This window comes from Crocodylus siamensis, chromosome 7 (genome assembly GCF_052110815.1).
Source record: "Crocodylus siamensis isolate JL-2025a chromosome 7, ASM5211081v1, whole genome shotgun sequence".
Taxonomy (NCBI): Eukaryota; Metazoa; Chordata; order Crocodylia; family Crocodylidae; genus Crocodylus; species Crocodylus siamensis.
Genome location: NC_143401.1, coordinates 78,999,975 through 79,025,305, shown reverse-complemented (window position 1 = coordinate 79,025,305; position 25,331 = coordinate 78,999,975). Strand labels below are relative to the sequence as shown.

General features: G+C 45.7%; 2 protein-coding genes across 6 annotated transcripts in view; one reads left to right on the top strand and one right to left on the bottom strand.

Annotated features, from left to right (window-relative positions):
- Positions 1-4,908, bottom strand: part of UROS (uroporphyrinogen III synthase) — a 49,512-nt gene extending 44,604 nt beyond the window's left edge. For 4 of the 5 annotated variants that reach the window (XR_016443663.1, XR_016443664.1, XM_090058524.1 and 1 more), the window contains exon 1: positions 4,222-4,361. The gene's annotated coding sequence lies outside the window, so the exon portion shown is untranslated. Of the gene's footprint in view, positions 1-4,221; positions 4,362-4,521 lie in introns of those variants that run through there. The other variant, XM_090058523.1, reaches the window with a different exon arrangement.
- BCCIP (BRCA2 and CDKN1A interacting protein) lies at positions 4,282-25,328 on the top strand. Its single transcript, XM_090058521.1, has 7 exons — positions 4,282-4,415; positions 14,518-14,592; positions 15,453-15,533; positions 17,467-17,559; positions 19,771-19,958; positions 21,248-21,422; positions 24,957-25,328. The coding sequence occupies exons 1-7, from the start codon at positions 4,305-4,307 to the stop codon at positions 25,125-25,127; spliced, it is 894 nt and encodes a 297-aa protein (XP_089914647.1). The 5' UTR covers positions 4,282-4,304; the 3' UTR covers positions 25,128-25,328.
- The last annotated feature ends 3 nt before the right edge of the window (positions 25,329-25,331 follow it).

Sequence of the window (25,331 nt, the reverse complement as noted above, 5' to 3'; positions counted from 1 at the left end):
AAAAAAGTGTTTTTTCCCCCCAATTAAAAAAGCTTTTCAGTCCTTCTCTACTAAACCATAAAGCAGCAAAAAATAAACAACTTTCCCCCAACCTATTCAGGTTACTTCACTTTCAATAGGCCAATTGTTCCCAAAATACATGGTCTACAGAATTCCGTGATATATGGAGTTCTTTCTCAGAGTCCATGGAGTTAGCTGGTTCTCCCTGTTTACACCTACTAGAAGCAGGTAAAATTATTACACTTTCTTAATGTTACTTTTCTATTTAAGTAACTGCTGTATTTGTCACTGAATGCTATTCAGTTGACAAATGGAGGGACGGACTATACAGTCATGAACAGAACGGGAAATGAATTAGAAACAACTCTCTCAGCCAGGGCTGCTCACGCAACCTTCTGCCTGCAGAGCCATAACATCTGGCCCATAGGCATCCCCCATCAATTGGAAAAAATAGCAGTGGGGAGCCATGGAAGCTCCCTGCAGCCAGGCCCAGCCCTGCCTGGGACATTGCCACACAGTGAAATCAGGGCCAACTCCCCCACATACACGCACATCTGGATTGGGACTGCCTCCCCACAGCGCAGCCAAGTCAGGGCCATTCCACCCTGCTTACCACACCCCCCAGCTAAATGGGATCAGGGCTGCTCCACCCTCTCAGCAGACAGATCAAGGTTGGACTGTGCCAGCCCCCGCAGCCAGATCAGGCCCATCAGCTGGATCCAGCCCACTGAGGGACCTGGCACTGCCTATCTGGCCTGCAAGGCAAAAAGGTTGGGCATCACTGTTCTAAGGCATGGGCGCTCAACCTTTTGGCAAAATGGACCAAATGAGTGGCACAGGGCCAGTCTGCGAGCTGGATCAGACCCCATGCCCTAGGGTCAGGCCTGAATGCCCAGATCCAGACTAAGCTGCCCCTGCCCAGCCCCATGTGCTGAGATTGGGGCTCAGGATCCTGTGCCACTTCTGCTGGGCTCCACATGCCACGATCAGGGCCCTAGGGCTCCACACTGATTCCACCCAGCCCCTTATGCCAGAATAAGCCTGTGGGACCCCAAGTTGCTTCTGCCTGGCCTCACACTGGCCCCATGTGCAGGACTCTAGGGCCCTATGCCACCTCCACTTGGGCCAGTGTGCAGGGATCTGGCTCCCGGGTCTTCACCACCTGTCAGGCTATGTGCAAAGGGATCAGTACCCCAGGGCCTTGCACCACCTCCACCCAGTCCTGCATGTGGGGATGGGGCTCTATAGCTCTGTACTACCTCTGCCCAGCCCTGTGCTGGGATCAAGCCTTGGCCCATGAAGCTCCCCATACACCTGGGGGGAGCCCTATGGGCTAGATGAGATGCTGGGACATGAATCTGGCCTGGACTCTGGATTGAGCACCCCTGCTCTGAGGTGTCCTGGGTACCTTAAAAAATATCAAGAACTTTTATTCAAAGATCTGTGTTGATATATCTCTCTCAACTACACAGCTGGATAGTAATTAGATCTGTAAAGTAACTCATTAGAAAATAAGGTATCCTTCACCCCTAGGTCTCCAGTTGACCTAAACATGGTTTATCAGTTATGTACCTTATACTGGTGGTCTTGTGATCTAAGTATTGGTGATCTGAGAATAGTTCCCACCACTCAGATGTCTTGTCACAAAAAATCACCATCAAAACTAGTATCCTTACTTAGCTGACTTATCAGGGAAGCCAAGGGATGAGGCCAAGTCTATACCACATATTTCTGCAAGCATAATTGTTTTACTATGCTGCTACAAAGCAAGTTTTGATGGCATAGGTGTACCCCTACTACAAGAGCTTATGTGAATATTTTTTTCTGATAAAGCATTAGCTACTCCTAGTATAGACACAGCCTAAAACAGCAGTTCCCAACCTGTGGTACACGTATCATCAGTGATACGCAGACAACCTGTCAGTGGTATGTATTAACAGATTTATTATAATTACTTTATATGACAAGAATGTGCTGGTAGTACTTAAGGTTGTATCGTTTTAAATTGGTCCTGTACAATCTGTCAGACTTTGGGAACCGCTGGTCTAAAAGAAAGAAGGTGACAGGAAATTATATTAGAAGGGTTTCCTTTTCCTTTACGTTTACATTTAAAGGAATATATGAATTAACAGAACTAGAATCTTTCTCTGCCAATTAGAGGTGGACTGATTTATCGATCCGTACCATATCAGCACTGATAAAAGGAAAATTGTCATTATTGGCAATCAGCTTTTTTGGCTGGTGTAGTCAATAATGTCACCGATAAATGCCACCTGCAGGTTCACAACCACAGCATGCGTGCAGCAAGGAATGCAACCCAGCAACTTGTAAAGGAACATCCTGCTGGTAAGCCTGTGGGGAGGGAAGAGGCATGGGGGAGGAAAGGAGCAGGAGCACAAATCAAAGCCTTCCATGGGGGAGGGCGGAGAGTGGGGATGGGGGAGGATAAGGCAGGGGTAGGTGCTGCCTAGCCAGGGCAGGGCAGGATGTGGGACAGAGCCATGGATGGCTTGTCTGGGGGGTGTGGGAGTAGGGGGTAGGCAGCTCCCAGCTGCTACTCACATCCCCAGGGGATGCATAGGGGGCACATGCCCCCCCGGATTTGTGCATTGGGTGAGGGCAGGCTGCCTGTGAGCTTGGGATCAGGGGCTGTGCTGGCCTCTTCCCAGCAGGTGGGCTGGACTGGGGCTGTGCTCGGGGTGGGCAGTAGTAGCACTGGGAGGGGGGGTGCTATGGTAAATTTTGGGGTTGCTGTAGGCCACCCTGTATCCCACATCTGAGCATCGCCACCCACCCTGCTGCCACCTGCCCCAAGCGCAGCCCTGGCCTAGCCCCACTCCCCCACAACCTGAAAGAGGCTGGTGTACCCCCTGGCCCCAAGCCTGCAGCAGGCAGTCTGCCCTCACCCCACACACAAATTCAGAGGGCATGTGCCCCCCATGCCTCTCCCAAAGGTGCATGCGGTGGTTGGGAGCCACCCCCACCCTCTGCGTCCCCCAGACAAGCCACCAGTGGCTCTGTCCTGTGCCCTGCCCCTGCCCCACTCCCTCCTTCACTGTGGGGGCCTCGATCTGCCCCCCCACACCCTTTCCCCCCCACAGACTTACCAGCAGGACACTGTTCTCCAAGCCACTGGGCTGCATATCAGCTATCAGTTTGGTATCAGCCAGTATGGCTGGTTGTTAATTGGCTACCAGTACTGGCCAAAAAAATCTGTATGGGTGCACCCCTACTGCCTATTAATGGTCAATTTCACATGTTTTAGCTCTTGATACCTGTATTTCTATGGGTATATTCATATGTCAGTGATCTTGACTCCACAGTTTTCTTTTGTCTTACAATACATACAGTTGGCCTCTTCAAGTTAGTGAACATTTCAAGCTTAGGGAGTGTTTAATTTTGCTTTAGGAATTGCTTTTGAATAGCATTCAGCGCATTTCCTCTCTCATACTCGATTTCCAGCTCCGCTTCGTTTACTTTTCTTTGTGCCAATGGGAACAAACAGGGAACGGTAAAACGGTAAATACCGTTCTCCTTTAATAAACGACAACTTCAAAGCAGCAGGGACGGCTCCAGCATCTTTTGCTGCATTTTGCAAGGATTTTTGGAGCTTCTGAGCTCACGAAGAGGATTGTAAATATAGTCCCAACCTGGCAGGTCCCCACATAAAACAAAGCCTGATTCGAAGCACAAACCGAGGCACCCTCCAGCGTTTCCTTGCACCGTTGAGAGCAGCGGCTCTCAACTTTTTGGTGCTCGAGGTACCTCTCAGAAAACGCCAGCTCTTTGTTTCGACTTGGTTTTTTGACTACAGAAAAGTGGCAGCGCCGGTCTTCCTTAGCAAAAGGAGCTTGGGAAGCCCGAGGCCGCCCCGAACGTCGCCGACACCGCGGATTCATGCTTAAAATCTCCAGGCCGGTCTTGCAAATGGCACTTGCACCCCAGACCATGCGGGCCACAGCAGCGAGTCCCACCCAGGGCTGGGACTCGCTGCTGTGGAGGAGATGAAGGAAGGCCGGGGTCACCCAAGGGCGGGGATAGCAGCGAGGCCGATGGGGGCAATCCCGGAAGGGCCGGTGCAGCGCTGCTAAGGCCGACAAGCCCAGCCCCGGCAAAGGCTGCGCCCAAGCAAGCCCCAGGCCTGTCGCCGTCCCGCGCCCTAAACGGCCTCTCGTTGTAGCGGCCCGGCCCGGCCTGAGCCCCGCGCCCCGCCGCGCTCACCTGGGCCGGGCCCCGCCGCGGCCTTCCGGCTCCGGGGGCGCCTGCGCAGCTTGGCGAGTGGCGGCGGCGGCGGCGGCAGCGGCATGGCTACGCGGGCCAAGCGGCCCGCCCCGGGGCCCCCCGAGCCTGGCGGGGACGACCCCGGCTCCGACCCCGGCTCCGACTCGGACTCCGAGGAGGGGACGCTCCCTGAGGTGACTGGCGAGAGCCGCGGGCCTCCTAGTGCCCTTCCCCAGACCCCCTTCCCATCCCCCTTCCGCGTCCTCCCTGGCCCCTCTTTCCCTCTCCATCACTCCTTACCTGGTCCCTCTGTCATCTCCGCCCACCACAGGTGGGGATGGGACGAACTCCCCGAGCCATACCTCAGTTTCCAGTTTTTAAAAGGAAAAAAAAAAAAAGGGCGGGGGGAGGCATGGGAGCACGACACTTCTTTCTTTCACAAAGTGCTTTAAGACCCCGGAGCTGGGGACCAGGGAATGTCGCTTCTCCCTTCTCTTTCCACTGCTTGAGCTGCCCTTTGGTTTTGTTTCTGCTTTTAAAGAGGATCTTTCCTCTCCCAGGCATAGCAATCCTCCCCCTGGGCGCTGCGGGGGTGCCGTGGGGTGGGATGCAAAATGGGTTCAGTAAAGCGAGGAAGAGGAGATAGTAGCAAGCAGCAATGGGACGGTGATGCTTTCTGCACTTTCCCTTTGCAGATGTTTTACCAGACAATAGAAGTGATTGCAGAGGTGTAAGTTCCCTGAGAAATATCCATTTGGAATAGGAGAGTTAATGTAATTACTTTTTTCTTTCAGAGGACTGTGGAGGGTTGTAGGGGGAAGGTTTCTTTTGCTTTCCAGGCATGTAAAGGGCCTGGTGCTGCTAATCTTGGGAAAACCTCTCTTTTTTTTTCCCTAAAGTTCAGAAATGTGGGACAAGCTCCCGGTCTGCTCTAGTACTGCAGATCCTGCAGCCCCTCCCCTCTGCAGCGCCTCCGGGGGCCCATGTCCTGGCAGGCCCCACAGCGCTCCCCCTGCCCCGCCTCAGCAGGCTGGGGGATAGCAAACCGGTCCACTTCTATAGCGGGCATAGCCGTCAGCGCTAGCACAATCATACGCAGAACAGTCCACCACCCAGCCTCACATCCCGCTTGGACACCAAGTGGCGGGACATCCTACGAGATCCTACAAGCCATCGGGGACCTCAGCTGGTAGCTCCTCCATAGAACCATCTCCACGGGCTTTTATCGGGTGTTTTATGGACACCCCCAACATCTGCCCCTTTTGTCAGGAGAGGGAGATGCTGGGTGCACCAAGCTGAAGCCCCTCAAGAACCTCTTGCTGGGGTTCTGCCTTCCCTACTCCCCGTACCTTTTCGCTTACTGATTTCCTTTCCGTGGCCCTACCACATCCCAGGACTTTCTTGTCAACCTCCTCCTGGCCCTAGTCAAGTTAGCCGCCTGACCAGGAAGGAGGCTCTTGCTGGGGAGACTCCTGGTAAATGTGGGGCCATCTTTCTGTCCCTCAAGTGGCTTCGTTGGGTGATGTCTACTGGCTCCTTGGATTCGTTCGAGGACCAGTGGGCACTGGCTGGTGTGCTCTGCTCAGTGTCCCCCCCCCGGAGTACTCATTACAAACCTATGACCTGCACTCCCATCCCTGTTTTCACATTTGTTGTCCTAAGAAACCAGTTGTTGTGTCGCCAACTGGCTCTGTGTGTCCGTGCAAATTAAGGGAGATTTAAAGTTCAGTGGGACTAGGCCCACCAGGAGAACCATAGCACAGCAAACAGGCCAGTCAGTTCTATGTGGGCAAACCTGTATCTATGGTCTGCCTACATGGATTCAGCTAGAGGTGTGAGTCAACTACTTCAAGAAGGTTTTGCTTGGATCATGTGAGGTTTTGTTTTAATTTTTCTTTCTTAAAAAATACAGAAAGGGGTGGAAGGAACTCGCAAAGGATGCCTCCACTGATTTCTATGCAAATATGCCTGCCCTTTGAAATTGTTTAAAAAGTAGCTGAAGCACTGCACAATAGTACCATTTTGAATTGGGTACTGTTGTGAAGCACTTCACTGTATATACTAGTGTACAACAGGGGATGCTTGGGTCCTCCAGCATTCAGTGGCACTCCATGCATCTTCCCCTTCCCCGTCCCCGTCCCCCACAACACAGGATGGGGGAGAGGGGTGTAGAGTGGAACAGACTGTGCACACTCCCAGCCCTCTCCCTCCTTGCTGGAGCCAGAAGCAGGTAACTTACCCCCTGCATTCCCTTGGCCATTGTTGCGCTGCCCTGCTCTCTCCATTCCCAGTGCCAGCAGCAGCAGCCCCCAGACACCCAGAGTTAGAGAATCCTCCAGTTCTCCAGGCCACAATCCCCAGGTACCTTTCTGGTTTTGCAGGAAAGAGGATGGCATGGGCTGCCAGCCCCTTTATCTGGATTCTGGCAAGAGAGGGGTTCTGAAAGAGAGCAGATCCCCACAGTCCTCTGTAGCACTCCCTGCTTGGAAGGGCACAGTTTTGAAGCACAGCCAGCTGTGGAGCACTGCAGGGACTTCTGTGTCCTGCACTGAAGCAGTACTGTTTTGAAACAAAGACCATTATGCTTGGAAGTGATTTAAAGATTACTTCTGTCCACACCCATAATTGCACAAACCTGGGTATGTGCTTAGCTTTAGAACTCTGCAGAGAGAAAAACACTGAGGCCTCATCTTCTCTAGAAGAAATGGTAAGACTAAATTAAACTTAAGTTAAAATCCAAATCCAGGAAGTTTTCACATGAGCTAAACTGATAAAGACTAGCTTTTCCCATACCTCTTAACCTAAACTGCTGACCAGGGTGAAAACTGTAAACTGGCTGGTTTTCACTAGGATTTTACTTTGAGTCAGTTAACTTTTATTAGGAAAAAATACTTGTGCTTTTAGAGAAGACAAAGCCTTACTTAACTTGTGTTAGCTAACTTGAATTAAGAATACTAGTTCTTTCCTAGTGACATTACCTAAAGCTCTGTCTTGCTAGGTGTGTGCGTGAATTTTTATAATCCTGTTCCCATTGATATGGATTTATGCAATAGGAAAGCCTTCCTCTCATTTGTTAATGGTGGGGTCAGCATATTCATAGTCATATTAGCCTGGCTGTATTTGTACAATGGTTCAAATCTAATTATGTTTTCATGTTTTTTGTGTTTTAAAATATCATAAAGTATTTCATTTTTTTTACCAGCAAGTGATTCACGGAAGTTTAGGGCTGGAAGGGGCATGCACCATAAACGCTAATAGATTATATTAATGAAGAAAAAAAACCAGATTGGTGGTAGTCTTCATTCAATTTATAGAATTAAAATAAAATCCAAAACAGAAAACAAACATTTAAAAGTTCAAAAAGACTTGAGGCCCATCTACGCCTGAACTGTGCTCTGGGTGTTGTGTTCCATGCTAAGAGCCCATCATCAGTTGCCTTCAGAGCAGTGCCTACCCACCAACTTGTTGGTCTGTGTTGCTTTGAAGATCTTTGATCCTTAGAAGGGCTTGATTGCCTTCTGCCATAAAACCAGAAATTTTGCACTCTGGGTATTGATAATACATGCCATTCCTTCACTCATTTTGAAAAACTCTCTTTACCTTCTGCTTTTTGGATTAAGGAAGCCTTTATTTGGATGTTTGAATAAGTGAAAATAATTGTTTAATTACATGCTAAATAGCTGTGTGTTTCAGAGTTGTTCAGCGAATGGAAGATGAAAAGAGACATGGAGGAGTCTAATGTTGAGGCTTGTACAAGAAGCATACATGTCTTACAATGTGTTGTGTTTTGAATGATCTTTTTGAGAACGAGGGACAGTCCTGCATTTACCAGGGAGCACAAGTGGCTACATTTAGTGAAGTTTGATAGCAGACTCCTGTTTGGCTATTCCAGGGGTAGGCAACGTTTTTTGGCTGGAGTGCCAAAAAACCCACAAGGTCTACCTTGGAAGGTGCCAGAGTGCTGGGATGCCAGAAAAACAAAATGAGGGTGGGGGGTTGGGGTACATGGCAGGACATACTGCATATTAGTATATTTAATAATCATAAATATTGCCTTTGTTGTTGTGTATTTCCTTTTTGTTGAGCATGTTGCAATGAGAGAGAAAAAAGAGGCAAATAAGAGAAAGAGGAGAGAGAGAGAAAAAGGAGAGCAGAGAGAGAACCAGACACACGCACACAGAGAACCATGTGCACAAACGCAAAGAACCAGAACACACTCAGCATAGACACGTGCACACACATCTGGAACCAGACGTGTGTACACACAGAACCAGACAGAGGCAGACAAACACACAACCAGATGCGCGGACACATGGAGCCAGGCTCCTGGGCCACTGGACAGTCTGACCTGACAATGCCCTGGTCCTGCCAGAGCCCCTATCTTCCCTGGGAAGCCTGCCCCCAGGCTGCAGCGCAGCTGGCCGAGGCCCCGGCCTGGAACCTGCCCATCTGCCGAACCACCACCCACCCCACACAGCTAAGCCCGCAAAAGGTACAGTGCTCCTGGCAAGGGGCAGTGCCATCCTCATCCTGGTAGGGGGTTAGGTCAGGGCTGGGCTCAGCAGGTGTGAGTTAGGTGGGTTCAGCTGCAAGCCCTGTTGCAAGCAGCTTGGGCTCTGTGGTTGGCAGCAGCTACCAGAGCCTGGGCTGGCTACAGCCGGGAAGCTGCAAACAGCTGCTCTGTGCTCTGGCATCAGCTCCATACCGGCAAGTGCTCCTCGGAGCAGACAGCGGAGATAGGGCCCTTCCACTGTCTTCTCTGAGGTGCATGTGCAATTGCCACCAGCGTGGAGCTGATGCTGGGGCTGTGGAGCTTGGCACAGCAGTTTGCAGCCTGCCTGCTGCAGATGCCTCAGGCTGGCTACAAACAGGTGAAACCCAGTCATCAGCTCTGTGCTGACAGCAGGGAAGAGGCCACAGTTGCACTGCCTCAGGCCCCTTCTACACCATTTGCTCCGAGGCGCGCACACATCTATGGAGCTGATGCCGGAGCCCAGAGCAAATGTTTGCTGCCACTTGGTTGCAACTGACCCAGGCTCTGGGTAGCTGCTGCCAACTATGGAGCCCAGTCTGCTTGCAGCTTCCCAGCCACCTGCTGGGAGCAGCCCAAGCTTGGTGGCGGCAGCAGCTCCCTAGACCTCAGGCTGGTGGTGGTGTGCTGAGCAAAATGGTCTCGTGTGCCATGCTTGGCACATGTGCTGGGGGTTGCTGACCCCCTGGGCTATTCAGTCATGTGTCTACTTCAAGACATAGAATGAACGATGCTTTGTGCCCAAATTTCAAGACTGATTCTTAAAAATTTGTCTGTAGTGAATGAGAAGAAAAGTTTATGTTTTCGTATGTGACTTCAAGTTGAGGAACGTATGTTAAGCATTTCATTTAGCCAGTATTATTTTTAGAAATAATATGTGATTATTAAAATTCTGGGGTATTTTTGGTGAAAATAGGGTTCAGGAGCCAATCCTCCATTTATAACATTTATAACTTTGTTTCTTATGAGAAAATTGGTCGCAAGTTGCAACGTTTCAACTTAAGACGCAGTTATCAGGAACCAGTTGTGTCATAAGTCCGAGGATTGCCTGTATAAGTATAAAGGGCGGTGGGAAGGAGACAAATGGCACTTAATATAGTTACAGAAAATAGGCCTAGAAGGAACTTTCAGAGGTTATCCAGTCCAGGTCACTTCTAATTATACCATTTTTGACAGATGGGTCTAACCTGCTCTTAAAAACCTGCAAAGATAAAGATTCCATAGTTTGTACTTAACTGTCTTTCCAGGTGGAAAGAAAACAGTTGGAAAACGGTTTATATCCTTCCTGTTTGCAGCCATCATGTAGGTGGAAGTGACTGATAAGGGTATGGATTTACAGGTTTCCCTTGCTTTATGCAGGTTCCGTATACAGGTTTCCCTCACTTTGTGTGGTAGATGCATTCCTGAAAAACTGTGCATATCTCAGATTTGCATAAGGGGAACCCACTTTACAAAGTGCCCCCGGATCTGTGTGTGGGGCAAGGGCAGGCTGCCGCTGCAGGCTGGGGCTGAGGGCCATGCTGGGCTCTTCCTGGTGGGGGGGTTGGGTAGTGCTGTGCTCAGAGCAGGTGGTGGTGCTGAGAGAGGGCCTATGTGAGGGGGGGTGGTCTGCAGCCACCCCAAAATTCGCCATAAACCCCCAACCTCCCTTCCTAGCGCCACTGCTGCCCACCCTGAGAGCAGCACAGCGCAACCCCCACCTTCAGGAAGAGCCTGGTGTGGTGCCTGGCTCGAGCCTGCAGTGGCAGCCTGCCCTCATCCTGTGTGCAGATCCTGGGGTGCACATAGCAGCAGGAGCCCTGTCCCTTGCCCAGCTCCAGCCCCACTCCCTCCCTCACCTCCGTGGTCTTAGAACATATCCCTATGTGTTACCTTGTAAAGTGGGTTCCCTTTACGCAAATTTGAGTTATGTGAAGTTTTTCAGGAATGCATCTACCACATAAAGTGAGGGAAACTTGTATTGCTTGCATGTTTCCCATCTCTCCCTCTCTGCCCCTCCTTTCTTCTTCATTTCGTAGCATCTTATGAAGTGTACTTCAGCCCATGAAAGCTTGTGCTACATACATACATACGTACACAAATGTGTGTGTGTGCACGTATGCACACACACAAACCTGCACACATGCTGGTTAGTCTATCAGGTGCAAATCTACCCTGGTTTCTGCTGATGCGGGAAGTCAGAGAAGCTGATGAAATACCAAAGGCCATATATAAAGGCAGTCATGTTTTGCAGTTATTTCTGTTCTGTGTCGGAATGAAGCAGGAGGCTCTGGCTGTCCATATGTCGTTACTGGAATAAAGGTTTATCATCCATAATAAATGAGGATATGAGGCATCTGTCACATTTTCAGGTGACATACCTAGATAACTTATGACCAGGAGCTTTAAAGGAACTAGCTAATGGGCTCTCTGAATCATTGTTAATTTTTGACCAAATATTGGGAAGCTAGAGACCATAAGGGACTGGAGGTCTGCCAAGGTAGCTTTAATATTTTAGAAAGGTGAAAGAACTGATCCAGAAAACTATAGAACAGATCACCTGATGTTGAGCCCACATAAAAGAATAGAGACTCTGTCAATAGAGAATTAGAGGCTATAAGTTAATGCCTGTCAGCATGGTTTTATGGAAAGAAGCTCATATATGGAAATAACAACACGTATGGTACTAGCTTACTAACAGTTGTTAAAGGGGAGGTATCAACAATGGAGGCTATTTCTAATCTAACCCTGGACAAAAAATGTTGATGTTTTGAGTATCATGTATGTGAGGTCTTCAAGCAGCATTTTCAGATTTCCATGCATTAGTGAATGCAGGAAATAAGATTTGATGGCCCAGGTGGCCCCTTTCATTCCTATGTTTGTATTTATTGTTTATCAAAAATAGTTACCTCAACATGAGCTCTCAGGGCAATGCTGGAATAAAGAGCTAATGTGATCCTTGAACATATCAAAAAGAAATTGGAAGTAGAAAAGTGATCTTGCCTTCTGATGTAGAGTTTGTAAGATTACTATTAGTAGGGGTGCACTGATAAAGATTTTTTGGGCCAATACTAATGGCCAATTATTAATGAACCATATCAGCTGATCCAGTTGCCAATATGCAGCCCAGCAACTTGGAGAGTAGCATCCAGCTGGTAAGTCTGTTAGGAGGAGGGAGCAGATCGAAGCCCTGCAGTGAGGGAGTGGGGCTGGGGCAGAGGCAAGCGCTGCCCAACCAGGGCACAGTACAGAGCCACAAGCAGCTCATCTGGGGGGTGGGGAAGGCGGTTTCTGGCAGTGTGTGCACCCCTGGGGGAGGCACGGAGGGACAGGTGTCCCCCGGGTCTGTGCATGGAACAAAGGTGTGCTGCCACTGTGGTGGACCTGGGGACAGTGCTGGTCTCTTTCCAGCAGGGGGGCCAGGCTGGAGCTGCACTTGGGCTAGGTGGCAGCAGCAGCACTGGGAGGGGGGCTACAGTGAATTCTGGGGTGGCTGAAGCTCCCCACCCCCTTGTAGCCCAGCTCCCAGCGCTGCTGCCACCTGTCTTGAGTGCAGCCCTGACCCAGCCCCCCCCGCTGAGAAAAGCCCAGGGGCCACTCCAGCAGGCAGCTCGCCCTTGTCCCGTGCACAGACCTGTGGGGCATATGTGCCCCCCCCATGCCTCCCCCAGGGGTGTGCACAGTGACAGGAGCTTACCCCACCCACCCCATGGACAAGTTGCTCACAGTTCTGTCCTGTACCCTGTCTTGGCTGGGCAGCACCTGCCCCAGCCGCGCTCCCTCCCTCATCACAGGGCCTCAAACCTGTGCCCCACCCTCTGTCCCCCTCCCCATGTCCCTCCCCCTGCCAACAGACTTACCAGCTGGATGCTGCTCTCCAAACTGCCAGGCTGGCCACATGCATGCTGCATGCATGCCTGTGGGATTTATCAGCAATATTATCAGCCACACCAGTCAAAAAAGGCTGATTGCTAATAATGTCAATTGTCCTTTTATCAGTGCCGATACCATATGGACTAATGTATCTCTAACTGTTAGAATACCCTGGTCAGTACTGGCTTCACAGAATGTGGCTCCACAGACCATGTACAAGAAGGACATGGGGATGCTAATGAGCATTTGGAGAAGGTCCACAGAAGCGATTTAAGGTTTGGAAAGCAATTCCTAAATTTGAGGTCTAAGCAGCTCAACATGCTTAGCTTACTGAAGAGAAGCTTCAAAAGTAGCTTGTTCTCTGTGTGTAGCTTTGTGTACATGGAAAAGCTATTTGAGAATGTTAGCAATATTTTGAATATTAGTCAAAAGAATAACAAAATCCAAAGGCTAGAAGTTGAAATTAAGCCAGGTGTGCTTTAAAATGGCTCCTGGAAGAAATTCTTTAGCTCTTGGTATGCCTGGGAGGTGGGGTAGGGGGCTCATGAATACCTGTCATGATCCTTTCTGGCTGTTTAATCTATCAGTCTGAAGTCCTCATGTTTATCATGGTCCATAGGAAGAAAAATATTGCCATGTTACTCTCACAGGCTCACAATGCAGCTCATCAATGAGCTAGTGACTGTAACTAAATACCTGTGGCTTCACCTGGTCATTTGCAGAAATCAAGAAAGAATTCATGCATAATCGGCTAGATGTAATCTGTGTTTTTCTGTCTTTCTTTGGAGTAGCAGAGACTGGCCATGACTGGAGTAGGGACATGCAGTAGGCTGTACTGTGACATATATGGGAGGATCCAGGTGGTGTTCCCAATCTGGCTCCTGTGTGGCCACAGTAGACACCATCTGGCAGCATGGAGGGAGCCAGGGGCCAGACTGGTCCCAATGCAGCCCTGCAAAGGAAAAGAGCTTAACCCAGCCCTGTGAAGAGGGAAGGGGACTTGGCCCAGCCCCATGGGAGGTGGAGAGGGCAGGTCCAAACTGGGCCCACGGAGGGAAGGGGCTGTATTCCAGCCTGGATGTCCAGGCTCCAACCTGGCCCTGCAGAAAGGGAAGGGGTTGTGGCTTAGCCCCATGAGAAGGGAAAAGGAGCATGGCCAGGTAGAGAAGGGGGCATAGCCTAGCCATGATTTAGAAGCAGGGGAGGTGTGGCCTGGCCCTACAGGGGAGGGGTTTGGAGCCTGGCCTGGGCTGGCCCCTACCAGCTGGAGGAAGCTTGGGGTTTGGAAATTTGACAGGGGGGAGTGTAGCTGTATTAATAGTCACCACCACTTCCCTGCTACCAAGTTTCTTGGCCTGTGGGGAGCCCCACAGACCAGATGCAATGGCTCCACAGGCTGCATTTGGTTCACAGGGCAGAGGTTGAGCACCCCTGGCTTAGCTTCCTGAGGACTGAAATGCTTTAGTTCAGGGGTGTCAAATATCAGGTCTACTGGCCGGATTTGGCCCACAGAGCACTATTATCCAGCCTTCAGTGTTGCCCTTGGGTCCAGAGTTGACTCTCACACCACATGTGGCACAAACCAGATTAGCCCTGTGTGCGGGAGCCAGGACACGAACCATGTGTGGTATCTGCTCCAGCTGTTTTAAGATGCTTGCCTGCAGTGGGAGCAGCCCGATTTTGCTGTGCAGCTCGAACACTCCAGCCTCCTCCCAGCTCCATGGGAACTCATGGGCTGTGTATTAACCCTCTAGGGGTCCTATGTACCCTGCAGGCTGCCAGTTGGACAGCCTTGTGCTAAAAGAAGTTTCTGAAATTGATTCCTTTTTACTTAATGACATAGCTTAACTTTGTTTTTATAGTTCTTCTTGTCGGACATGTGTGTGATGCTCACTGTCTTTTGCTCTTCACAGGAAGTGAATATTGAATTTGAAGCGCATTCAATATCAGATGATGACTGTAATGGTATAAAGAAATTACTGCAGCAGGTACAGTCAGTATTTTGTGACTTTTTTTGTTAACTCTATCTCCATTGTCATGGCTTGCCTTCGTAGATTGATATTCGCTAAATAAATATCTCCCGTTAATAAATTCCAATTTAAGCTTTCTGCTGAGTCGCCAGTAACCACTATTAGTATTGATACAGACCTTTACTTTGTCCCAGGAAACTGACATATAAATAATAGGCACTTGCCTAAATGCAGTGGTTCCCAAATTGTGGTCTGTGAAATATTTCCAGATAAACTAGGGAACTGCACTTTTAACATTATATAGTATATTTTAATCTTTAAGCAATGTTGTTTCCTATTATCTATCCCAGTAAGGTATCATTGGATTTTGAGGGTGGAGAGAAGGTTGACCAACTGCATCTCAAAAAAAAAGAAAAGAAAAAGGAATACTTGTCTGTATCCAATGTGACTGATTCAAACCTCTCTTTAAATTAACCAAAAGAAGAACCACTAACATTCTCAAACATTGGCAGACCAGGGTAAAATTGAAGGAGTAGCAAATATTAAGAGCCACAAGTAAAGTGACTTGAAGAAATTAGTGTAGTGGGTGCTGAGGGGAATTAGGAAAGATTAGAATTGTTAGTCTTAAATCCTATACCTGGGATAGAGGGGAAAATAGTAAATATACTGAATGGAACTGTAAGTTAAGACTAGTGAAGAAGAGGGTGTAAGAACTTAGATTGTAATAGAGATTTTCATCTTTCTCTTCAACACTATCTTAACAATATTTTCACACGTGCACAAAAGGTGCCTGAAGGGAATGCATGGGAGGTGAGAGGAGGATCCCAGGTTTAAAAAACAGTCCATAATAATAATAAAATTATAATTGTTCTTTTTAGCTGTTTCTAAAGGCTCCTGTTAACACTGCTGAGCTGGCTGATATATTGATACAACAGAATCCCATTGGGAGTGTTATCAAGGTAAGGTGACTTCCAATCTTGCTGTGTACAAAGGAAGGGAACTGCTGATGTGTTTTTTCGTGATAAATATGTTGCAAAGAATTCTAGATCTGTTGCAACAAGAAACAGCTGGCGATTTAGGTGCTTCTAACCCCTACCTTTTAGAGGGCAAAGTAGAGGTGTGAATGCAGGTCTTAATATGATAAGGGTTCAATCCTGTGTTCCCTCTATCTAGTGTTACTTAACATCAATACTATTCCAATCTGCAGCCTAACCATGCTTTGTGTGTGTGTGTGTGTGTGTGTGTGTGTGTGTGTTTGTGTGTGTAACTGAAGAAAAACCTGTGATGGTAGTATAACACTTACAGTAAAAAATCCTGTACTGAACATTATTTATAATCTCCTGCTACACACTCCAGTTTTTCTTTTCCTTATAGCTTTGTGAATTTTTTTCTTGTGTGGGGCTGAAACTTTACATGGTTCATGGCTGGTTTCAACCAAGTGGGGAGTCTTGGAGGTTTGGGGGGGGGTTGTTTTTTTTTAAAGATATTGAAGAAAACTTCAGTTCTGTTTTTAGTTATGGACAGGTTTGGAAATAGTATTGGGTAAGACATGCAGAAGCGGGAATTTTAATTTAAACTACATATTTTTATTTTGATTCCCCAAAATTTAAAATCGACTCAAATTTAAGCACAACTATAATTTCTAGCTGGTTCTCCATTTGGAAGAAAATAATTACAAGCAAGCAAAAAAAAATACTTCCTTTCCCATACCCAACTTTCTTGTTTCTGAGTCCTGCTGGGTTATTTCTACCCCTTTCCCACTCCCATGAAGTCTCTGTGGCTCTTTTGATTTTAAGACCTAGCATTAATGTCAAGTGTGTTTGTTCTCTGGTTTAGAGGTCTCTGGAAGGAAGCTGGAGAAAGCTGGTATAACCCAGCCTGTGGCCAACCTGTTGTTATCCCTATTTAAATGGGAGCTATCAAAATGTAATGACCTTCAAATGTCCTTGCTGTAGAAGACACATGACATAGTTCCGATGATAAATAGTACCTTCTCAGTACTCAGAAGTATTTAGTGATACAGGGATTTTATAACATAAGCCAGATTTCATAAATTGTATGTATGTAGATTCCCTAAATCAGGAGTGTTGAACTCATCCAGCGCTGTGGCTGGATGAGTGGTGCAGGGCTGGTCTCAGGCTGGATCCAACCCATCAATTCCCCTCCTTTCCCAGCATACTGGATCCAGCACCTGCTCCAGTCAGTCTGGAAGCCATGCTGTATGTGTTAAGGATCCCAGATAGTCTGGAGTGGGTGTTGGGCTGCACACAGTGCCTCCCAGGCCAGACTGCATCACACTTGGCTCCCACTCTGTGAACCATGCCCTTCGTGGCACCCACATCAGCCGGTTCAGTACCTGCACTGCATGCAATACTGTGTGTAGTGCTGGTCCCAGACTGGCTGGAGCAGACACCATGTGCAGTGTAGTCCCGGAGATGCTGGGATGGCCCCCATATGTAGTGTGTTTCCCAGAGTTCGTGCTGCACATGGTGCAGTCTTGCCAGGGCGGGCCTTGCATGTAATGCAGCATCCACTCTGACTGATATGGGATCTGAGCTATGTGCCCTTTTCTGCACTGGACCACATGCAGTGCTTGTTCTGGCCACTCTGAATCCACACTGCATATGCCTACTCATGCAGTGCAGTTCTGGACCAGTCAGGGCAGATACCACATGTGGTCACATCCTTGGTCCTGCCTGCGGAGCTGGTCTGGCATATGCCATGCCTCCTGTGGGTTTGATCAGACCCAGGAGGGAGTGTTAGGGGTCATCTGGTGGGGCTCCATGGACCTAATCATCACAATGTATTTTGACTCTTGTGAATGGGGAATAATGGCTGCATTTCAGAAGTGTAGATCAGCATGAGTTTGTTCCTTTTTCTTTTGTTAAATAGCAAACTGAAGTTCAAGATGACAGTGATGATGATGATGATGATGCAGATGAGGTCTTCGGCTTTATAAGCCTCTTAAACTTAACTGAAAGGAAGGTCAGTATTATTGGTAAACTTCTGGTTGGTAATGTATAAGACTGCTTTGTTTTTCCTGTTTTACTGAAAGTACCATTCCATTAGAGACTTTAGGGGGCATTTGTACACAGGCTTGCACCGCAGTGCCGGGTGCTTTTAAAAAGTGCCTGGCATGGTAGCGCTTGCATTTGTATAAACAACGAAATGCACATCAGTGCTAAGAAAATGGCAGCAGCTTGCTTTTGAACTAAAACACATCATAGACGTTTTAAAAGCATACCACCACCATTCTCTCAGTGCTGACATACATTTTGCTGTTTATACAGATGAATACGACACAGCGCAGGGAACATTAGCTTGTGTGTGGAGCAGACTCAATTAGTCGAGTCTGTTCCGATGCATCAGAGCAGACAAATGTATGTGTATAAAATGCCCAGGCTGACTAGCTGTTGTCCCTCCCAACACACACCTGAGAAGGGAGGGAGTCCAGAATCCCAGTGTCTGCACAAAGGACTGTTTCTGCATATTCAAGTACTGTTTTTGCAAAGTACCTAAGCAATCCTTGGAGCAGGGGCTAGAATCCAGGTACCTAGTTGCCTTGCCTTAGTTTACAGAATAATGCTCCCTCTTTGTGGCTCTGAACACTGAATTCTTTTTTGCATAGCTTTAGCAGGAAAGGTGTCAAGTACTCCAGGAAAAAAATTTCCTCAGATCAGATCTGTGTGGACAATGGGGATTTTTGCCTTCCTCTGTGTACCCTTCAGTGAATTTTAATAACCATTTTCTGTCCTTACAACAGCAGGAACTGGACAGTCACATACACCCCTCCACCCCTTTTTGACAGGGTTGGGTGTTCTTGGTGTTTCTGGACAACGTTCCCGGTAGCTGTGCAGCAGGGTTGTGTGCATGTAATTTTAAAAATAGATTCGACCAGGGGTGCTCAACCTCTGGCTTGCAGCCCCATGTCATCCAGCCTGCAGGGTCTAGAAATTTGGTGGCAGGGAGCAGTGGTACTGCACCCTTGCTGCCATATCCCATGGAAAGCACTGGGACATGCATGCTGGAACTGGCTCCTAATCTCAGCATGTAGGGCTGGGCGGGGATGGGGACAATACCAGGCCCCTGGAACCAATCCTGGTGCAAGGGAGGCAGGAAGGATGGTGCCAGCCCTCAAGGACTCAGTCCTGACATGATGGAGGCAGAAGGTGGTGGTGCTGGTCCCCCAGGGACCTGATACCAGCATGCACAGGGTGGGAGGGGCAGCACTGGCCTTCAGGACCCAACTCTGGCACACAGGATTGGAGGAGGCAGTTCCAGGCCTGTAGGATCCAATCCTGGGAAGGAGGGAGCTGTGCCAGACCTCTAGGACTAATTCTGGTGTGCAGGGCAAGGAGGAGTGGTACCAGGCCCCAAGGCACAGTCTGGCCCTCAGACAGGCCCCATGTAGGCCATCTGGCTAGTGGGGCTGAAAAGTTGAGCACCAGCAGGTTAGACATCCATTCCTACAGTATATATATATAGTGGTTGGGCTAGATGGCCTCTTATGGTCCGTTTCAGCCCTATTTTCTATGGTTCTGTACTTTCACCCCAGAATAGTCTCTTGCTGAGTGATTAGAGCACTCTCCAGAGAGATGTGTGCTTGAATCCTCACAGGCAGAAGTGGGAATTAAACCTGGCTTTCCAGTATTCTGTCCTAGAGGGCTAACTGCTTGACTGTCCTCAGCAGCTGTGTTATAAAAGAAATAAGGTTGCCCCCAACATTGTTTTATGAAGACAATACTATAGCTATGTTCAGGAGAATGTTTCAGGCTCCATTTTGGGAGCCATGCATCTGAAGTTAGGTGTTGCAGTGTTGAGCTTTGCAATGCCTCAGGACTTGAGGTTGCACGGGAAGTTGGTAAGGCATGAATTTCATTCTCGCTCCTTGGCTAGCACCCAGACAAGTGGGCCACCCATGCTTTCAGGTGCCATGTCTTAGCTTTCGGAGTAGTTTCCCTTCTTTGCGGCTGTTAGGCTGAGTGGTAACTTGCAGATGCACTGTTCTTTAATGACTGTGGTCTGCCCTCAGCTTCAGGGCTGGCAAATAACTTCCAGAGAAATTCTGCAGTACTTCAGAGACCACTGAAGGAAAATGCCCACAGGCCTGTTGAATACTCTCAATATTCACTTTCAAGTGTTCTTTATGTTACAGAACAATTATTTACATAAGAAAATATACCATTTGATTCCTAGGGTACGCAGTGTGCTGAACAAATTAAAGAGCTGATTCTAAGTCGGTGTGAGAAGAACTGTGAACAGAGTATGGTTGAACAGCTGGATAAGCTCCTAAATGACACCACTAAGCCTGTGGGCTTCCTGCTAAGTGAAAGATTCATTAATGTACCACCACAGATTGCTCTGCCTATGCACCAGCAGCTTCAGTAAGAGTCTTTCTAAAATGATTTGGAATAGTAATTTTTTTTTCCTTGTATGTCTTCAGAAATCTTATTTAAATGGAAATGTGATGAAGGAAAGGGAATGATACTGCAGATTTAAGTAAGAAATAGATAAAAAAGCGGGGGGCAGAAGGTCTTTGGGTTTTTTTTAAAATGTTTATTTCCACATTTATTAATACTTCTAATAATTATTTTCTTGAAGAAATAAATCATCACTTAAAGTTATGCCGTATACTAGTAGAGCAGCATCAGTGTATTCATTGCAGTTGATCTTTGTTTTGAAAACTAGACTGGGAGAATACGTTATAAAAATTGTATCATTGTAATAAATAATGATATGGCTCCCTGCAGTATTTTTTGTGTAATGTAGATGCACTGATTGTCCTGGAATGGTACTTTGGGCTTCAGCAATAAATTTGTATGGGTATGAACTCTGCCTGAACCATTTGCAATAAGTGGACTGGAAAAGGTTACCTTATTGTTTAGTCTCCAAGCAGGGTCCAATGTTAAGGACACAGAATCTTGTTGAATGAAGTGGGAGAAAAGTAAGCAAAGCTGTTAGGGAAATAATCTGAATTTGAATGGGACTTTAATATTGAAATCTTAGGTGTGAAGTCTTAAAAGCCTCATTTTTCCCCTGGAAAACTGTTTGGTCCACTTTGTACTTTCCTTTTCTCCCACCAAGAATTTCATTGGCAACATATTCAATACAAGGAAGAGGTGAAACCATTTCATGTGGTTCTTTAGCAACAGTCTCTGATGGAAGGAAGAGAGACAGTGGTTAACTACCTCCAGAGGGAACTGCCTCCAGTCATCTTTGTCAGGCAGTTTGCCATGACAGGGTTTCTGGGAAGGAACAATATTTTTAAAATAAATAAATAAAACTTAATGACCTGAAGATCATTGAACTGAACTAGTCTCTGGATGCAGAGGAAACCATTACTCTGAATGGTAGTTAATGGGTATGTTTAATTGTGTGCTAAGTCCCAAGTATACAGTGTTGGCTCAGTGAGGGCTCTGTGATACGAAGTGCCTTGTGAGGAGCTGGAGATCAGTTTTGCTGTTGATAATTTTAAATGTAGTTAACTGTGGCAGTACCTTTTAAACAACATTACTGCAATAAATGCAGGGTACTGTTTGTCGTTTGTGTGACCCGCATGAAAACTGAGCAAAATGTAAATATTCTGCAGTTAATAGTGATTACATTACACAATTTCTTCATGCATCTCATGGAAGTTTAAAATAATAACTATGTAAATATACATTTTTTTTAGGAAAGAATTAGCTGAAATGCAGAAAACAAATAAGCCTTGTGGAAAGTGTTACTACTACCTTCTGATCAGCAAGTCCTTTACAGAGGCAACCAAAAGCAATTCTAAAAGGAGAGGGAACATGCAGCGAAAAGAGGAATTAATGTTTGCAAATGCAGAGGAAGAATTTTTCTATGAGGTAAAAGACTCTTAATGCCATTAAATTGAAATATCTGGGGGGGTTTTTACAGCAGAAATTGAGGTTCTGATTTAGTGTGTTTCTTAGTAGTGACCATGCCTCTCTTACTGAGCCATTTTGGAAACCTGACTCATGCAGTATTACTAAAAGGCTACAAAATGATGTTTTTAAAATAAAGTTCCTTTTTATACAATTTTATTGCAAGATGGACAAGCAAGTTATTTGCTAATAAAGGATATGAACATGCCTTAACGCTTGACTAAGACTTTTTTTGCCTTGAGGTAGCCATTGAGACCTGCACTATTGTAGATACAGATTATAAAATGGCACTTGCTCTTTTTGTACTAATTTACTGATGTATTACTTATAGCAAGACCTGATAATTATAAAAGCACTGGTGCCTAGGCTTTATCTACACAGTAATTCTACCACTTTCCAATTTATACAAGTGGTAATTCAGTGGGAGATGGGAGATGTCTAAAAAGGCCTGGTATGGACAAAGCTTCAAGTGAAAGATCAGTTGTTGTGTTCAGTGTGACTCAGTGACGAATCATCATCCATGCTGTAAGGTCTGAACAGAGTGAAACACCTTTCACAATTGTTGAGATCTTTGAATGAAATCTCCATTGTCTTTTTTTTTTCCTTAAGAAAAAGAGAGCATGAGTAGACAGTTTAATAAGATGGCACAACAATTCAAGTTTTCCCCTTTTCAGGGTGGGAAAACACTTTACAATTCAGAAGAAATTGTACCATTATTGTAGTCTTATATTTGTATTTGCTTAATCAGATGCATAACTGTTTGGAAGAGAAATGATTCAGCGCATGTGCATTGTTCACGTAATATTTTTTTCCCCCAATCGCAGAAAGAGCTTCACAAAAACTGCCACTGAGGCTTTATTGAAAATTCTCTAATGCTCTCAGATTTATGCTCTGAGAATTCCTCTTCCCCAGAAACTTGGCAAATTCAGAGCTGTGAATCTCTTCTGCTTTTGGTGTTATGTTCCTCTCCCTACTCTCCATTTAACCTTTTTGTACCTTTTTTAAAAAAACAAACAAACAAACAAAAAAAACCTCTTCAGAACAAATTCTCTGAAGATCCAAGCAAATGGATGTCACTATCCCCTTGGTTATTTATACCATATTTGGGACAAGTACACTAATAACAAGCAATGAAATACTGATGTAAAAATTATTTATGTCCTGAGGGAACCAGGAACAATTCTGCTGGTCCCATGCCAAACTGAAAGGAGGGAAGGGTGCAGGAAAATCAAATTAAAAATGTAATTTGAAATGCATGGAGTTTTTCAGTGTTCTTCACATTTTCCAAGTTTTAAAAACATGATTCTGTAGCATTATTACTGTTTTTAGATCCTTATTCTTCCTCTCTGGTAACTGAATAAACCAAGTGAAATGTGGCTGGGGCAAGGGTTCACCCATGCAGATACTGATGATGTACCTCTTGAATGTACACTGTGAAATAGCCATTATTAGAACCACAGCCATGTTTTCTAAGAAGGGGAGACATTGACGTGGGAACATTTATTCTGAGTTACAGGAAACATGCCTACAGTCTCTTACAAATTTGATGCAAGTTAGGGATTTTTCCTTTCAAGTTTTTTTTTTTTTTTTTTTTTTTTTCTGGTGGTTTTTTTTGTAGCAGGAGTTCTAGCACCTAGATTGGAATGTATTCCTGACCCTGGGACCAAAAAACATGTGCCGTCAAGGAGGTCATGTTTTCTAGTTGGAGGCTTCAAGTATCCTTCATTCTAGAAAGCTGTTTTGTTATTCTAAATTCATTGTTAAGGACTCTTTATTTTTAATCCAAGTTATCATTTTGAACTTGGTTTTTATGGTCTGAACCTGGTGACACCAAATTCTTGCTAACCAGCCTTTCTAGTATTTGTTATAAAACATCATTTGAAACAAATCAAGGATGTTGTGTTACGCAAATTTTATATTTTAACAATGTATATTTAAAAAATTAAATTTTTTTGAGTGCATCCTTCTCTGGTCACACAGAACGTTCATTAGATTGCTATAAAATCATGCTGAGTGCAATGAGCCAGATACTTGGAACAGAGTAAATAGGAAAACAAAACCCAGTCTCCACTCATCAGTTCATTGTGCTATGTTTTTGGTCCTTAAAATGTAATTGAGAGAGTGGAAGAAAAGCTTTTAGTATGCCAAACCTGAGAAACAATTACAGTTAAAAGGAGATTTAATTTTCCCTTGTTCTTGAAGACTGCCACTATTAAAGTGTATTAATTTTATGGTTGTTCCAAAGTTGAATTTATAGGATTGAGCTATCATCAGTATATAGCAAATATATGGAAAGAATAGAACTCACCTTTGCCAGCAAATGTAGGACCCTAGATTATTTTTTCCCTGTAAGTTTCAGATATTACTTCTCTCCTTAATTGATGTGTGTTTTGTTGTCTTTTTTCTTTTTTTTAGAGTGCATTTGCTCACTAACATTTTCAAGTGCTGTATCTCTGAGGGTCGTAAAAAGAGACCACCATGTGATTTTTATATATATAATCAATCACTGTGATTATATCTGTATCTATACCACATATTAACTGACAAATAAATATAAATAATAAACTTCATAAAAATAATTTACTTGAAAAATGCCCTTAACATTTTTAGTGACATATGTCATCTGAAGATTACCCAGGACATTTTGAAAATTGTGTCTAAGGCCTATCACCCTAAGGTTCCTAATGCCACCCTGAAAAAGGAAATTGTTACACACATCAGTTTGCAGATGGGAAAGCTGGGACACTTTAATATTTGGAACTCCAAAACTGCATGTACTTTCCCCAAATAATACTTTAGACTGTGAGTGGAGAGATACATGCCATGTCACAGCCTGTCTGCAAGCTCCTTCCATTTTCTGTGTTAAGCTGACACCTGTACTTTTCTGGTCCAGCTTCCCCACACAATGCCTCTGAGCTCTATGTAAATTACATTTATCCAGGCTTTTAGTCCTTGCTGTGATTCACCTCTTCTGCTGAAGAACTACCATTGTCTGGTAGTTTTTTGCCCACTGTTAAGAAACAGTTATTTATTTATTATGCAAAAGAGTAATATTTTTGGCAAAGGCTTTCACTTGATGTATCTATCACTGGAGGGAAAGTCCCACTTCCATCATAATGCCTACTGACAGGCTGACCATAAACTTTGGTTGCAACACCTGGGAATAAGTTGGTTTTATGTAATATTGAACTTTTTCAGGGCCACACACAGTTAGTCACTAGTAGGAGTAATACCTTCTTTTTCCTTGCTTTGATTTGTCCACATATCTTACTGACAATGTGCATTACACAATGAATAGGAGTTGTTTAGAATTTGTGATGTGAAATCAATGCCCACTGACAGAGACTATAGAATTCTCTATTTTTAGTTACACTGATTAATTTCTACTTGTCCTGCATATGTAGAAAGATATCTTCTTTTTATTTCACTTCAGATGGTATGAATAGTAATTTTCAAGCTAACTGTAATCATATTTAATGTATTTCTGTTGTTTAGAAAGCTCATCTGAAGTTCAGCTATTCTGTGCAAGAAGAGAGCGACACGTGTTTGGGAGGCAGATGGTCTTTTGATGATGTGCCAATGAAACCTTTGAGGACTGTTATGTTAATTCCAGCTGATAGGATGAACGCAATCATGGATAAACTCAAAGAATATCTCTCAGTCTAAACAGTTTCCTATGAACAGTATTTTTAATAGCAAGTATACAAAATTATAAGATTTTTGAATAGCTTCAGAAAAGTTCTTTGATGTCAACAGTTTTGTATTCCTCACTTACTTTGTATATTTTAATTTGATATTTTAAAATTCCATGTCCTAATGGACTTTGTCATGATGAAGCATGCAATAAAAAAGCCCTACATCTGTAAACTT

What these genes read in the sequence shown, in the direction of transcription:
- BCCIP (XM_090058521.1), top strand. Translation starts at nt 4,305, where the DNA reads ATGGCTACGCGGGCCAAGCGGCCCGCCCCGGGGCCCCCCGAGCCTGGC. An exon ending in CCATTGGGAGTGTTATCAAG is followed by an intron (nt 15,534 to 17,466) that starts GTAAGGTGACTT and finishes TTTGTTAAATAG; the next exon opens with CAAACTGAAGTTCAAGATGA. An exon ending in CCTATGCACCAGCAGCTTCA is followed by an intron (nt 19,959 to 21,247) that starts GTAAGAGTCTTT and finishes CATTTTTTTTAG; the next exon opens with GAAAGAATTAGCTGAAATGC.